The sequence below is a fragment of the Anguilla anguilla genome, chromosome 14, assembly GCF_013347855.1.
Source record: "Anguilla anguilla isolate fAngAng1 chromosome 14, fAngAng1.pri, whole genome shotgun sequence".
NCBI classification, from domain to species: Eukaryota; Metazoa; Chordata; class Actinopteri; order Anguilliformes; family Anguillidae; genus Anguilla; species Anguilla anguilla.
Window position 1 is genome coordinate 26,338,789 of NC_049214.1, and position 15,646 is coordinate 26,354,434.

At 51.3% G+C, this 15,646-nt stretch overlaps 2 protein-coding genes across 3 annotated transcripts in view; one reads left to right on the forward strand and one right to left on the reverse strand.

The window, feature by feature from the left end:
* Positions 1–3,447, forward strand: part of tjp2a (tight junction protein 2a (zona occludens 2)) — a 27,056-nt gene extending 23,609 nt beyond the window's left edge. For both annotated transcript variants that reach the window (XM_035391492.1, XM_035391493.1), the window contains exons 20-24: positions 121–351; positions 832–939; positions 1,333–1,620; positions 1,801–1,886; positions 2,277–3,447. In XM_035391492.1, the coding sequence (XP_035247383.1) occupies positions 121–351; positions 832–939; positions 1,333–1,620; positions 1,801–1,886; positions 2,277–2,445 (882 nt within the window). In that variant the 3' untranslated portion in view covers positions 2,446–3,447. The remainder of the gene's footprint in view (positions 1–120; positions 352–831; positions 940–1,332; positions 1,621–1,800; positions 1,887–2,276) is intronic.
* A 1,286-nt stretch (positions 3,448–4,733) lies between these two features.
* LOC118212943 (amyloid-beta A4 precursor protein-binding family A member 1-like) lies at positions 4,734–15,601 on the reverse strand. Its single transcript, XM_035391490.1, has 13 exons — positions 15,114–15,601; positions 11,084–13,393; positions 10,837–10,938; positions 10,694–10,733; positions 10,156–10,301; positions 9,700–9,720; positions 8,988–9,083; positions 8,155–8,406; positions 7,578–7,757; positions 6,677–6,889; positions 6,131–6,250; positions 5,630–5,770; positions 4,734–5,398 (listed from the first exon to the last, which is right to left on the reverse strand). The coding sequence occupies exons 2-13, from the start codon at positions 13,379–13,381 to the stop codon at positions 5,327–5,329; spliced, it is 3,681 nt and encodes a 1,226-aa protein (XP_035247381.1). The 5' UTR covers positions 13,382–13,393; positions 15,114–15,601; the 3' UTR covers positions 4,734–5,326.
* Positions 15,602–15,646: the final 45 nt, after the last annotated feature.

Consider the following 15,646-nt stretch of genomic DNA (forward strand, 5'->3'; position numbering starts at 1 on the left):
TACTCCAGTACTACACTGCTCAAACTCCCTATATACTCCAGTACTACACTGCTCAAACTCCCTATATACTCCCGCCCCTGTGATGACCCTAATCAGTCCCGGCTGGGTTGTGTCTCTCAGCTGGATGGCTCGGAGGACTTGGACCTGCAGGAGGACCGCATGTCTTACCTGTCGTCCATGAGCGCGGACTACCTGAGCATGGACAGCCGGCTGGTCAGCGACTACGACGACACGGCGGACGAGGGCGGGGCCTACACCGACAACGAGCTGGACGAGATGATGGACGAGCCGCACAGCGAGCCGCAGGTGTCCGCCATCAGCCGCTCCTCCGAGCCCGTCCTGCCCGAGGAGGTGAGCCGCCGCCCATCAACCGCCCACTCGCCAGGCACAGCTGTCAATCAAACGGTCTCTCACTGCCTCCATCGCTCTGTTTCTCCCTCCCTCTCTCCCCTCTCTCTCTCTCTCCCTCCCCCTCCCGTTGTTTCCTCTCACTTCCCCTCTCTCCCTCCCTTCGTCTTTCTCTCCCTGCCTCCCTCCCCCTCTCTCTCCCCTTTCCTCTCCCTCCCTCCCTCTCTCTCCCCCTCCCGTTGTTTCCTCTCACTTCCCCTCTCTCCCTCCCTCCGTCTTTCTCTCCTTGCCTCCCTCCCCCCCTCTCTCCCTCTCTCTCCCCTTTCCTCTCCCTCCCTCCCTCCATCTCTCTCTCCCTCACTTACTGTCTCTCCCCATCCCTCTCCCTCTCCCTCCCTCCCTCCCTCCCTCCCTCCCTCCCTCCCTCCCTCTCCCTCTCCCTCTCTCTCTCCCCCTCCCTCTCACTCTCTCTTTCTCTCGCAGTTCCACAGGCCTGTGCCGGAGCCTCGGTCTCCCATGAGGAGATCGGGGAGCAGAGAGGTTCTGAGGGAACCCAGTCCCCCCCCGTCCTTCGTTCCTGAACCCCCCAAGGTGAGCCCCCGGTCCTCCCTCCCTCTCTCAGCCCCACCGGCAGGGCGGGTGATGTCACAGGAGTCCCACACTGGTGCAGCTGCTCAGGCTGTGTGATGTCACAGGAGTCCTACCCTGGTGCAGCTGCTCAGGGTGTGTGATGTCACAGGAGTCCTACCCTGGTGCAGTTGTGCAGGGTGTGTGATGTCACAAAAGTCCTACACTGTTGCAGCTGCTCAGGGTGTGTGAGGTCACAGGAGTCCTATTCTGGTGCAGATGTTCATGATGGGTGATGTCACAGAAGTCCCAGCCTGGTGCAGTTGCTCAGGGTGTGTGATGTCATAGTAGTCCCACACTGGTACAGTTGCTCAGGGTGTGTGATGTCACAGTAGCCCTACCCTGGTTCTCACACAGCCCAGGGAGAGCAAAAAAGGGGGAAACTCCCACTCCAGCACCCCAGTCAGCAGTGACCAGGACCGCAACCTGGACTCCCGGCGCCCGCCGCCCCCCGTCGCCCTCAAACCCAGCCGTGGGTCCAGGGCGCTCCCCGACAACCTGCCGCCCCCACCCGAATCCCCCGTGGAGAGTGCAGAGGACCCGGCCGGGAAGTCCTTCATGGGGAAGGTGAAGGCCTTTCAAGAGATGGAGCACCAGGCCCGAGCCCAGAGAATTCTGGAGCTGCAGGAAGCCCAGAATGCTAGGGTCAGTGTTCAGTGTGTACAGTGAGTGTGTGTGTGTGTGTGCGTGCGCATGTGTGCACCTATGTGTGAGTATGTGCATGTGCTTGTGTGTGTGTGTGTGTGTGTGTGTAGGTCATGCCCACATACATAGCTGTTCAACAGACGGCACACTACAGGTACAGCTTTCTTGTTCTTTTGGCAGGTGGAAATAGCCCAGAAGCATCCGGACATCTACGCCATTCCAGCTAAACCACCAAAACCAGACCACAATCGACCACAACCAATAGGGTAAGACCGCAATCGACCACAACCAATAGGGTAAGACCGTAATCGACCACAACCAATAGGGTAAGACCGCAATCGACGGCAGCCAATAGAGTAACGCCACAATCCACCACAGGCAGTACATTAAGACCACAATTGACCACAGACAACGAGGTAAGAACATCAGGCATCACTGCACCCCCTCTGAAAAAGCGAAAATTGGGATGTTTAAATTGACCCAACATACCTACGCAGCACCCCTCTCTCTCAACACCGCGCTCTAACACTGACACCGTACTCAATGCTCACTCCTCCAAACCGCACCCCCGTCTTTGTGCTGTGCTCCCACCCACTTAAAGGGCCAGTGCTGCGTGCTTTCTTCCCCCCGCTGAAGATCTGTCCTTCTCCGCTCAGTTCCAGCTCCGCCCCTGAGCCGCAGGCCCCTCCCTCCAAGCCCGGGTACGAGACCCGGCCGCACTTCCGCGGCGAGGAAGACGAAGAGGAGGAGTACCGCCGGCAGCTGGCCAAACAGACCAAGGGCTACTACTCTCAGGCGCAGAAGTACAAGGACACCGAGCTGTAGACAGAGCCCCGCCCTGCGACCACGCCCCAACTTCGAGGGGCTCCGCCCCTAAAAAGAAACCACACCCAAGTGCCCCGGCGATTAAAATTGTTCCACAAAAGCTCAGCATTTTCTCGACAAATGAGTTTGGTCTCTCCGTCTGTCTGTCCGTCCGTCTGTCTGTGGGTGAGGCTTTATTCCCCTAACACCTATAGAGCCGAATGAGAGTTTATCACCGGTCACTTTTTTGATCACTTTAACTGCTAGCCGCCCAGCTACGCAAAACGTCCTCGCAATGTTGCGGCCATGCAGTGGCAATGCTATAACGCTGACAAAACGTTCCAGTAACACTGCGAGAACATTTTGGGCGTTAGCTGGGGCGGTCATAAGTATTGTATGCCATCCAAGCTTTCCTGTCCCTGAATTTTGGGTAATATGTGGCCTCTTAGCATTTAAATGTCACTTATGTTACGCAGAATTTTTTTTAAAATTCCAGCCTGTTTATATTATAAACTTTATAAATAAACTTTCATCTGCCAATTCTGTAGTGCCTTTGTCAGTTCAACATTAAAGTTTTCTGTGCAGTCTGTCCTTTTATCACAGCCTACAGGGACAACAGGGATGACATTCTGCCATTACATTTTTCTCTCTATAATGACAGCGCAAAACGTGTGATTAGAGTTAAACCGTGTACAGCACGCAGGACAATTTATAAGCAGTAAAAGACAAAAATTGTGACACGTCCCTGGATGTGCATTTGTTCTGATGAACAGAATTTTAACGTTTGGCTGTTACACATATTTCACTCTACATCTGTTTTACCGGATTTTATAATAATCTGAAATGAATACTGCAGATTGTGGAGTTTTGACTGCACATAACATAAAAATGAGCAATTTCAGATTTTAGATTGGGTTTTTTTTATTATTGAAAAACTTCAAGTTGTTTTATGGCTAAACAACTCAGGTGCAAAATCAACTTTCTGTGTGAGAGTGGAGAGGACTCGCTGCTTCTGTGATGTGGCATATCTCGTTGGTCATGTGACCTCTGTATCGAATGAATCTGACACCTTTCAGTTTCTGCCTTCTGCCCAGGCAATCCCAACCTGTAAGATTATATAAAACCTCTCCGTGGCTGCTAGTGTTGGATCACTTTCAAAGCAGCACGACTGCATACTTGTGTGATGTGTTGACATCAATTCCACTCAGCAGCCCAACCTGGACTGTTCTGCCTGTTCTGTTACTGTGGAGACCAGCACAGCCCCCCTCCCCCCCTCTGGCCTGCAGTGCATTAGTCTCACAGATGTCTGGGGGGGGGGGTTAGCCTGACAGAGCTAGCCTATCCCAAGGGGGTGGGGGGGGGGGGGGGGTGAATTCTCTTTATATAATCCTAATCTGTATGACTGGCTCAGATTTCCCTGTCATGGTAATATGGTGACCTTCGACCCCCACTCTGCCTACTCCTCTGATGTGATTGAATTGCTGTGTGACTCACAAGGGGGAGGGGGGGGGTGAAGTAATGTAAGTCGGTCCACCCAGTCTGCTGCGGTTTTTTTCCCTTGTTTTTATTGTCCTAAATAATAAAGATGATCTATACAAATCAAGATCCATATCAAATAATTGTACAAACTAGCTCTGGGTACAGGAATGTAGCTAAGTAATATCACACGACATAACCAAGCAAAGCCAGCATTTTATGTATTTTGGCAGATGCTCTTATCCAGAGTTACTTGCACGTAGTATCCATTTACACTGCTGGATATGTGCTGAAGCAGCTTAGGTTAAGCACCTTGCTCAAGGGGTCCAACAGCAGTGTCCTTCCGGGTAACTGAACCTGTGTGTAACAAGACCAGTTCCCAAACCACTATACTACACTGTCTCCCAAAAAATAACTAAACCACTACCATCCAGCCACAGACTGATTTGACAAACATAAGTGAAATCAATTACATTCATAATGAGTGCGTTCTAAACATTGGCATTTACCCCCCCCCCCCCCCCCCCCCCCCCCCCCCCCCCCCCCCCCCCCCCCCCCCCCCCCCCCCCCAGTGTTTTGCACCAGTACAGCTCAGATCAGAAGTCAGAAGTGAGACTCTTCTCCAAGCTCAGCTTCAGTTTTCATATAAATGCATTTAATTCATGCGTCAGAGCTGCCGTTCACAGGTGCCAGTCACTTAGCATTAAACGCTTAGCGGCGCTTATATTTCTCTTCATCTCGTGCTTTTATTTATCGTGTAATCTGGAGTTCCCGCTTGTTTTTGTATGTAAACGTCGCTGCAGCATTTGGGAGGGGCGCGGACTAGACCCGGCCTCTTTAAAGTGTGTAGCCAGCTGCGGTGTTTTTTTTTTTTACACATTTATTATTGCGGTGTTCGCTTTTGTAAACAGTAACGTGCAGAAACTGGCCCTGGAATTGCCGTGTCTTCAACCTCCGAACCTGCAGTGAAGCCTCATTGTCCCCTTACGTTAGTGGTCGAACTTTTAACCGACGTTTCAATACTTATTTTATTGTGATGTATTCAGTTGGGAGCTCTTTGAAAAAGTGCTATAGGAAAGACATTTCATAAAATTCAGAGGACAGACATGGCCTTTCTCCGATTCAAGTACTTAAGTGAAAGCTACTAAATAAATAACCATGTAACCACAACAATAATGAAAATAAATAAATAAAATAAATAAGATGAATCTCGCGAAGAGTAGCTTAACATCTTTCAGACGTGGAAATGAAACAAGGTTGAAAACTGAGTGAATAAATAAGAGAGGTGACACAGAGAAACCGCACCGTCACCATGGTTACTTAGAGAGACCATACTGTCGCCACGCTTAAACCACGGTGCACCAAACGAGCACCACCACACGCCCTTCGCGGGTTTCTGAGCACGCTCAGTAGCAGCGCGGTTAGGTCAGATGTAGACGGGCTGCTCCTGGCCAGTCAGTAAGCGGTACATGGCAGCCGGCATCGTCTTCATGTGGATCTGTAGGGGAAAGAGGGATAACCTGCACTCGTTAGGGTTTCGGGGCGTCTGCGGGTGGGGGTGGGGTATTTTGGGGATTGGGCAGTAGGATTTTGGGGTGTCTGGGGGGTGCAGTATTTGGGAATGGGGCTTCAGAGTTTACGGGTGTCTAGGGGTGAAATGTATGGGGATGGGGCATTGGGATTTTGGGTTTCTGGGGGTGGGGTATTTGGGCTGTTGGACCCGCCTCACCTCTCCCACGGCACTGGACAGGATGTTCACAATCCTCTCGTGGGGCGTGGCCACCACGCTCTGACCGCTGATCTCGATGATGCGGTGGCCGACGCGGACCCCGCCCCTCTCCGCGATCCCGCCCCTCATAAGGCTGCAGATCTGCAAGGGGCGAGAGATTCAGACACACCCCAAACTCACACGCACACCCTTAAAGCACACGCCCCTAAATCACACACCCTTAAAGCATACACACCCCTAATGTGCTCATATGTGCCTTAATGTATAAAGAATCCTGCAGTTCTAATGAAACTAAACGTAAGTTAATTCAAAGCAGTATCATAATGTTTTTTTTTTTCCAAGAAATGTACTCAAATAATCTAATTTTAAACAATGAGGTAATACACTGGAGAGATTTAGCCAGTGGGCTGCATTTTTATTGAGCTGAACATCTGAAGTTCTGAACACGTTTTCTCTAATGTAAACAAAAAGAACAAACAGCATCTGTACTGGAATACCCACAATGCCGTTCTGTACACTGAAGCCCAGCTGGTATCTGAGGTCCGGTCTTCGGATCAGCACCGTCGTGACTGGGGGGCACCGGACGATGTTGAGTCTGAGCCGCGGCTGAGACTTCAGCCCCTGGGGCGAGGAAGAGGAGCAGGGTGATGCATCCCAGCACCGACCTAATGCAGCGTTTCACAACCCTGTCCCTGGATGTCTACCGTCCTGCAGGTTTTCACTCCGACCCTAACAAAGCTCACCTCATTCAACAGCTAGAGGTCTCCTTGAGCTGCTAATGAGTAGAATCAGGTGTGCCAAATCAGGGCAGAAATGAAAACCTACAGGACAGCACATCTCCAGGAACAGGGTTGGGCAGCCCTGCCCTCGAATATAATTTATTTTTATTGAATGTCCCTTGTAGTGTAGGTTTTAGAACAGTAGAATACATGATTCTTGGGACGAAGACCAGAGGACGGAGAGAGGGATGAGATGGGAGAGATTACAGAGAGGAGGGTGGGAGAGAGTGAAAGTGAGGAAAGAGAGGGAGTGGGCAGTGAGGCCTACCTTGATGATGCTCTGGCAGGTGGTGAGGGGCAGGCCCACCAGGCTGGTGCCGTTGATGGACATGATCTGGTCCCCGATGCTCAGGCGGCCGGACTTCTCGGCCGGGCCCCCGTGCATCATGTTGGCGATGATGACCGTGGGGAGGATGGAGCCCCACCCCGACTCCACCACGACCACGCCCAGAATCTCCCCCTTCTGCTTCTCTATGTGCACCTGGGGAGGGACACACGGGGACACACAGCTTATGCACACAATATTTATATACACTACACCCACACCTGTAACACTGTCAATCACCCACACACCTGTAACAGCCTCTATCAACCACACATGTAACACTGTCAATCACCCACACCTGTAACAGCCTCTATCAACCACACCTGTAACACTGTCAATCACCCACACCTGTAACACTGTATCACCCACACCTATGACACTGTCTATCACCTACACCTGTAACACTGTATCACCCACACCTGTAACACTGTCAATCACCCACACCTGTAACAGACTCTATCAACCACACCTGTAACACTGTCAATCACCCACACACCTGTAACAGCCTCTATCAACCACACCTGTAACACTGTCAATCACCCACATCTGTAACAGCTTCTATCAACCACACCTGTAACACTGTATAACCCACACCTGTAACACTGTCTATCACCTACACCTGTAACACTATCACCCACACCTGTAATAGTCTCTATCAACCACACCTGTAACACTGTATAACCCACACCTGTAACACTCTCTATCACCCACACCTGTAACACTGTCTATCCCCCACACCTGTAAGGCTGTATCCCCCACACCTGTTACTGTGGGTGATAGAGACTGTTACAGGTGTGGGTTGGCAGCTGTATCCCCCACACCCGTAACGCTGTGTGTCACCTACGTCTTTGCAGTTCTCGGACTTGGAGAAGTGGATGAGGTCATCGTTGTACATGTCCTGCGTGCTGAGCAGGTCGCTGTACTCCCTCTGGCTCAGGTCCTCGGGGTCGATGCCGTTGGCGCGCAGGAACTCCTGGTACGCCACGCTGAAGGCCTGGCCAATCGACTGCGCGATAAGCTGGGCCTGCAGCAAGCACAGAGAACAGCTGACACAGGCAGACGCAGGCTGACGCAGGCTGAAATAAGCTGACACAGGCTGACGCTGGCTGAGACAGAAAGCACAGGCTGAGCTCGCACTGCAGTATATAAAAGCTGAAGAAGCATCAGGAAAAAATGGAAGAACTCCCAACAACTTCACACTGGAACATGCGCACAGAAGTGGTAGCTTTTAAAAAAACGTCCCTCTAACTTTCTTTTAAGCCAAAAAATGTTTTAAATTGAGAGATAAAGCAACTAGAGTTTTACTGAATTATATAATTACAGCATTATAAAGGATTCCCTGTAGAGAGAGAAGCGAGCGCAAAGAGAGTGAGAGAGAGAGAGAGAGAGAGAGAGAAACGGAGAGAGAAAGAGACACTAACATCCTCAGACTCAAAGACGTGGCAGATCATCCTGTACTGGCGCCTCTCCTCCTGGGCGGGGTCGTTGCACAGGCCCCTCCCTTCCGGGGCGGGGTCAGTACACTGGCCCCTCCCTTCCGGGGCGGGGTCACCGGCCTCCCCCAGCTCCTGCGATCGGGGGCGGGGCCTCCTGCGGCGAGCCATGAGCACCACGATGTCCCCAATGTCGGCGATGTAGGAGATGGTCCTCAGAGGGTGGTCCATCATCGCCTCCTGTCAGTGGGAAGGGCGGGGTTAGGGAGTGGTCAAGGTGTGGTCAGAGAGTGTTTAGGGTATGGTTTGGTTGTGGTCAGAGTGCGGTTAGCATGTAGATAAGAAAGAAGCTGACCTAACAATGCCTCCTGTATTGTGAATACTTTTGAATGCTTTTATCTAACGCTTAGCTTCTCTGAAGCCTTTGGTTCTCCAGTATTCACAATATTAGTCATCCCCAAACGTGTCTGTTCTCTTTATAAAAACTTCCATGCAGTCTATTTTTATATACGTGTCAGAAGACATCTGTCAGTGACTCAGGAAAAATGTCTCTACAAATTATCCTCCTTTGTCAGATGTCATTACCAGAGAAGTATTCCCAGTGTGACCAGTGAGGGGGGAGGGGGGTGCACTGAAAAGTGTTCATTTGCAAATTCTTAAATAGTCACCTTATAATGACACTTAGCAGAAGGGAGGGAGAAGGCAGGAGCAGGGTAGGAAGAGGTGAAGGAGGTGAAGAAAAGAAGAGGGATAGATAGACAGATAGACAGATAGACAGATAGACAGATAGACAGATGCAGAGAGAGACAGGTGTACAGTACCTGTGAGTCTGCGTTCAGCACTTTGATTCTCTGTGTGGAGATGAACAGGTCCACCTCAGTGGTGACCGGGGTCTGGACCTCTGGACTCTGCTGGCACTGAGGGAAGATTTACAACACTTAACCAACGCTTAACACTTAAGCAACGCTACCAAGGCAACCGACAGGCTAATGTCACACACACAAAATTCCCTGTGCACATTAATAATACTCATCAATGCAGACAAACACATATGCACACACACACACAAACACACACACACACACCCAACCACACACACAGACACACACACCCAAACACAAATACACAGACACACGCACACCCAACCACACACACAGACACACACACCCAAGCACAAACACACACACCCACGCACACCCAACCACACGCACACAGACACACACACACGCACACGTGCACACACACACACACACACGCACACAGACACACACACACACACATACACACATTCACATTGAACTACAGCTAGCACTACTAGCATACACGCAATACAAACGACCCTGTGCATGTCACACATTACTCAGTACACATGCACATCGCGCATACACACGTTCAACTACATACAGACTGCCCAGAATACACATACACAGATTCAGAAACTGTGAGGTAATCAGAAAAGAGAGAGGGGGGTTCTGAGAGAGAAAGAGAGAGGGAGAGAGAAAGAGACAGAGGCATACGAGGCGGATGCTGTACCTTCTTCCTGCTTTTTGCCATCTGTTGGAAACAACGAGAGAGCAGTGGTCAGAGCAGACAGAGGAGGGCAGGGCTAGCCACAGAATAACAACCCCCCCCCCCCCCCCAATGCCCGCCAGGACAGTAATGTTGAGGTCTGTTAGTCTGACTGCAGAAACAACTTCACATCACATCATCACACACATAGTGCAGTAGTGCAAAACTGCAGTCAACACCTCATACACCCTCACATCACACACCACACTGCTCAACAGTGTACTGTACTCAGATCAGGGTTGTAGAGAGACAGTGTACAGACCGTCCACAGTAACACTGTACACAGATCAGCGTTGTAGAGAGGCAGTGTACAGACCGTCCACAGAAACACTGTACACAGATCAGCGTTGTAGAGAGGCAGTGTACAGACCGTCCACAGAAACACTGTACTCAGATCAGCTCAGGAGAGAGAAAACGCACCCGGACTCGGCTGACGGCCTCCTGTGCTTGCGTCATGCGCACACTCTTCGACGGCGTTTTGTCAGATAGTAGCTGGGTGGAGCCCAGGTAATTTGCCGCAAATATGATCCCATCGATCAGATCCTCAGGGTCACATGGTCCCGGAACTGAAAGGAAAAGCAATCAATCGGCACAACTAATCAGTCACACCATCCAGAAATCATAGAAAAGGCTAGCAATAAAATACCCCAATTATAAAGGAAAACCATTCAATAATCAAAGGTAAATTATTTGATCAATTTATAAATCAATACAAATCAATTAATCAGCTAATCCATCCAACAAACAACCATCAAATTAATTACTAATTAAACAATCCAACGTACCAGGTAATTACTCAGCGAACACTGACTACTCTCATCCCTGGTAAAAATTCTACTATTCTTAATTTTCACTACTGTCTATATTATTACGTTCTTTTCCGTTGTATGCTATTAACCCGTGGCAATGCGGCAATATACTAGCTACAGTATCTGAGATTCTGCTATGAGATGCTTACCATCCACATAGGTTGGGAATGAGGCTAAGGTCTTCCTCGGCTGCAATACAAACACAGTTGTTAGAGTGTATCTAATCAGCAATGTAAAGGAGTGGGTACTGTAGAGGGGACAGCAATACTAGGGTGAAGAGCCTGTCTATCACCTCTTGGCTGGGTGGAGACTCAGCGCTGTAATTCGCCTCCTGCAGCTGCTGTCTGTTGGTAGACTCCGCCCCCAAAGGAGAGGCGGAGCCTGAGTCCAGAGACTGACGAGAGAGAGAGGGAGAGAGAGAGAAAGAGAGAAATAAGATAGAAGAGTATAACTTAGGCTACATTTGTGTCATAGCTTTATGAAGGTGACATTTAGAGGGAAACAGAAAAATGGCTGGTGTGATGCTCAGTGATACTCACATCACTGCCCAGCGATAGCTGCTGGTCACACTCCGCTGTGGGGCTGAGGTCCTGCCTCATCACCCAGACGGGATCCATGGGCTCCTCAGGGGTGTAGGGTGAGCGTATGGTCCGAGTTTTCACCTCTTGGATGGCCTCCTTAATGTCCTTTATAGCCAAAGAGAGGGAGTCTCTCCTCCCCCAATTCTGTTCGCCTTCTCCGTACTCATCCTGGGGCTTGCCTGGTCCTAACTTCCCCTGGGAGGCCTGTTCATCCTGGGTTTCGCCTGGTCCTAACTTCCCCTGCAAGGCCTGTTCTTCCTGGGGCTCACCTTGTCCCAACTTCCCCTGAGTGGCCTGGTCATCCTGGGGCTCGCCTGGTCCTAAGTTCCCCTGCAAGGCCTGTTCATCCTGGAGCTTGCCTGGACCGAGCTTCCTCTCAGAAGCCTGCTCCTGCTGGGACTTGTCTGGTCCCAGTTCACCCTGGGAGGCCTGTTCAAGCAGGGGTTTGCCTGGGCCCAGTTCTCCCAGGGAGGCCTGTTCATCCTGGAGCTCACCTGGTCCTAACTGCCCCAGGGAGGCCTGTTCATCCTGGAGCCTGCCTGGTCCGAGCATCCTCTGAGAAGCCTGCTCCTGCTGGGCCTCGCCTTGTCCCAGCTCCCCCTGAGAGGCTTGTTCATCCTGGGGCTCACCTGGTCCCAGGTCCCCCTGAGAGGCTTGTTCATCCTGGGGCTCACCTGGTCCCAGGTCCCCCTGGGAGGCTTGTTCATCCTGGGGCTCACCTGGTCCCAGGTCCCCCTGGGAGGCTTGTTCATCCTGGGGCTCACCTGGTCCCAGTTCTGCCTGGAAGGCTTGTTCATCCTGGGGCTCACCTGGTCCCAGTTCTGCCTGGAAGGCTTGTTCATCCTGGGGCTCACCTGGTCCCAGTTCTGCCTGGAAGGCTTGTTCATCCTGGGGCTCCCCTGGTCCCAGGTCCCCCTGGGAGGCCTGCTCATCCTGGGGCTTGCCTGGTCCCAGCTCCCTCTGAGCAGCCTGTTCTGACTCTGGCCAGTCTCCTTCTTCACCCAAAGCCCTGTCCAAACTCCATGACCTCCGTCTCCTCCTGACAGCAGTCTCAGCTTTCTCCCCATCCCGCTCCCATGGGGAAAGAGGGACCTCCGGCTCCTTTTCGGGGCTGTCCGACTCCCCGTCTGACAGCCCGTCGTAGTGGTGCAGCCGGGACCCCACCGTGCGACGCTGCCACAGCCCCCCCTGCTCAAAGAGGCGCAGCCCCGCCCTACGGAGCTGCAGGGCCGTCTGCCGCACCCACTCCCCCTCCCACTCCCCCTCAATGTCCTCATACCCCTGTCCCAGCTGCCCTGGTGTATCTGTGTGGGACTCTGGGTGCCGCTCTCTGTAGGACTCTGTGTATGACTCTGTGTAGGGCTCTTTGCAAGACTCTGTGTAGGGCTCTGTGTGACTTTCTGTGCGTGGTTCTGCATTTCTCTCTGTGTAGGAATGAGGTTCTGTACTGGGTTCTGTGCTGGGTTCTCTGTAGGGTTCTGCGTTTGATTCTGCAAATGGTTCAACGGTCGGTTTTGCATGAGGTCCACCGGTTGGTTCCGTTTTGGGTTCCGCTTTGGGTTCTGTGGTTTGTTCCGTCCTCTGCTCTCCCTGCCGGTGGGTGCGTCTGCATTTTGAGAATTCGGAGTTCAAGTCCGCATTGCAATGGTCCGGGGAATGTGAGGGTGGAGCTGGAGCTGGAGCAGGATTTGGACGCAGGGCGTGTACACTGGGTGTATGTCGCCCTGTGTCCGTGTGGAACCGCATGGCATTTAAACTCCCTACATCCCCCGGCGGGCCTGACAGTGTCTCTGCGTCACCCTCCAGCCCGACTCCTGGACCCGCACCTGCCCACTCCTCGCTCCCCATGGTGGGGCCACTCGTTCCTCCCGCTGCACGGTGGGGCTCCGCCTCTCCCTGCTCCCGGTGCTTGTGTCTGGGCTGCTGGGCCCGACGGTAGCGGGTCACGCCTGGGCGGGGCTGCTGCTGCTGCTGAGCTCCTCCCTCCTGCGCCGGCCCTCGGGGCCCTCGCGTTCGCCCGCCGCCGCCCCTGCCCGACGACTCGTGTCTGCGGTAACGCTGCTGGTTACCATGGTGATGGTTCTGCCTCTCGTCAGGGGCCTCGACGGCCTGGCTGTGCTGTTGGCATGGCCGCCACCCGGACCGCACCCCCTCCCCCGTCCCCACTCTCCCATTGGCCTGCCTGTGACGCTGAGTGGGCGGGGCCCTGTGGCTTCCAGCCCCTTCCGCCGACTCTGCCTTCTGGGTGTAGCTCATGGCTCAGGGGCTCTGCAGGAGACAGAGCAACGAGGTTAGCCCGACTGTCCCGTTGACATTTCCACACGTCACAGGGAAATACTGACAATTTAACAAATACGTCAAACAGGGCGAATTCTGTCATGAATCTCCAATGCCTTCCACGCACCCTGTCTCTGAAACATAGTTTTTTGCAGATGGATGTAGCATGTCGGCTTGCAGTGAGTCACACCCTGAACAGCGCACTCTCAGCTGTGAAACCTGCTCTTCTGGGATCTCACTAATATATCCCAGAACCTTGTGATCCACAGTTTGGCCTCTCTTTTGAACTCCAGGGCTGAAATAAGAATGCAGGCCGCATCCATTTCAAAAGGTAAGATCTGTGATATAAAGCCATCAGCATATTATAACAGTTTCACTGATTAACGCAGAATGTTCAAACGTTTGAATCTTTAGCCTGATTTTCACTGAAAACTGCAGAGCGCTAAACTTTTTTCAGCGTAAATCACAAAAACCACAACTGTTGGTGCTGACTGAGTACAAATTATGCGGTCATTTATATCAGTTACTTACACTAGTAAGAGTAAGAGTAAGACCTAATACAGAAGTAGCCTATCTTTGAAGGATATATTACATTTATAAGCCATAGCTATAAAAATATGCAGTAGCCTATTTCATGATGGGATGAAACAATGTAAACCAGTGTCCCGATATAGAATCTGCTTATTATGAAGATAAATGCCAAAGAAAGAGTAGGCAACTCAGCATGATAAAACACACACGTGGATTCTACGGTGGCAGTACATGTCGGTATCACATGCTGCCGACTGCGAAGTCGTATCAGTAACTGAAAAACACCCTGAGTAGGTTTGGTCGCCATTGTACACTACACTGTACTCCATGTCCCTGTTGTCCGCACCATACCTGCGTACAACCTGGTACCAGTAAAGCTTTATCTGTACGGCAATTTCGCAGGAAGGTTCAGATTTGGAACGTTGAGCTGAGAAACTGGTTACGGGGTAACTGCCATTTAGATGCGCGCAGGCTGCAGTATTTCGCAAAAGCGCAGGATCTGGACCCGCCGGACTCTGCCGCAGCACGAGCTGTGTAGCCTACATCGTAGACAATAATTAATTGACTTGTTGCAGACAGGACAGTTGGAAAAAGCTGCACTGAAAATGTCCTAATCAATTTAAGTAAAAGCCGCATCTTACGGTATTTTCGTTTCTCTAGTAAGCACGCCTATATCTAACAAGTTTGTAGAAATGATATGGGAATTTCTGTCATCCGTCTGGTCTAATGTAGATGAGATTAAATGTAGTATTCGCATTATGGCAATCCCACCAAAAGAATCGTGAACTGTCGCCGTCTAAGCAGTCGCGGTTGAATCAGGAGATACGAATGAAATCCAGTTAAATAGCCTAATAGATACTGTGACCGTCTTCAAAACGACGCAAAAAGTGCGATTAAGCAGGCTAAATACGTATGGTGTTATTTACAGAATAGCTGTATCCTTTCTGTTTTATCCAGAGGCGATATTGTGAGTCAGCTGTCACAGTCCTAATTGTGACAACCAGCCAGGCCCAGTCTGTCTAGGGACGCTTGGCAGTCAGGTGTAGCATTTCCAATTATTTAACATCTCATTGACGCGCTGTTGTCAGTTTGTACGTCGCGTTCAGTCTGAACGTTGTTAATTTTCGCTGACAATCGGTTAAACCGAAGCTAGTAACCTGAGGCAATAAACGTAACTTACCTGTTTGTGATTAGCGACGTTTCATAGCTCTCTAAATCCGGTCCGATCTCCTTTCAGCCACCATCTTCCCTGTCCGTCACACTCACGCCGTGCAGCGGTCAATCTGCGTTCGCATACGGCTCCTCCCTCGTCCCCCCCTCCGGCGTTCACCCCAGGCCCTCCCCTCTTTACGGCGACATCAGAGCGGATTACACACGATTCGTTAGAGCATCTCTGAAGCAGGAGTAGAGGCATTACTGCTGTTTAATACCCGGAACTCCAGCTGTCCGCGCGCACTCTCCCATACTACCCCATTCCGTTTTATTTTGCACACAAGGATTACTTATAATTTTATCCGAGTATTTGCACAGCCACACCTCAAAACCGAATTCCCCTACGGTAATGTTCGGGGCCCTCAGCTTGGATCAGGCCAAAAATGTCTAGGGCGCGATATTATCAATGTCATCAAAATATTTTTAAGGGGCCCAATGTCATATGGATTCTTGGGGCTCAGAATTTCCAGCAGAATACCTGCAAATAGCTCTTGTTAACAG

Excerpts from the sequence above, each read along its gene's own strand:
- LOC118212943 (XM_035391490.1), bottom strand. The coding sequence starts at position 13,381 with ATGAGCTACACCCAGAAGGCAGAGTCGGCGGAAGGGGCTGGAAGCCAC. Across the intron at positions 8,407-8,987 it reads TGCTGAACGCAGACTCACAG|GAGGCGATGATGGACCACCC; the intron begins GTACTGTACACC and ends TCCCACTGACAG. Across the intron at positions 7,758-8,154 it reads ACGTCTTTGAGTCTGAGGAT|GCCCAGCTTATCGCGCAGTC; the intron begins GTTAGTGTCTCT and ends TGCTTGCTGCAG.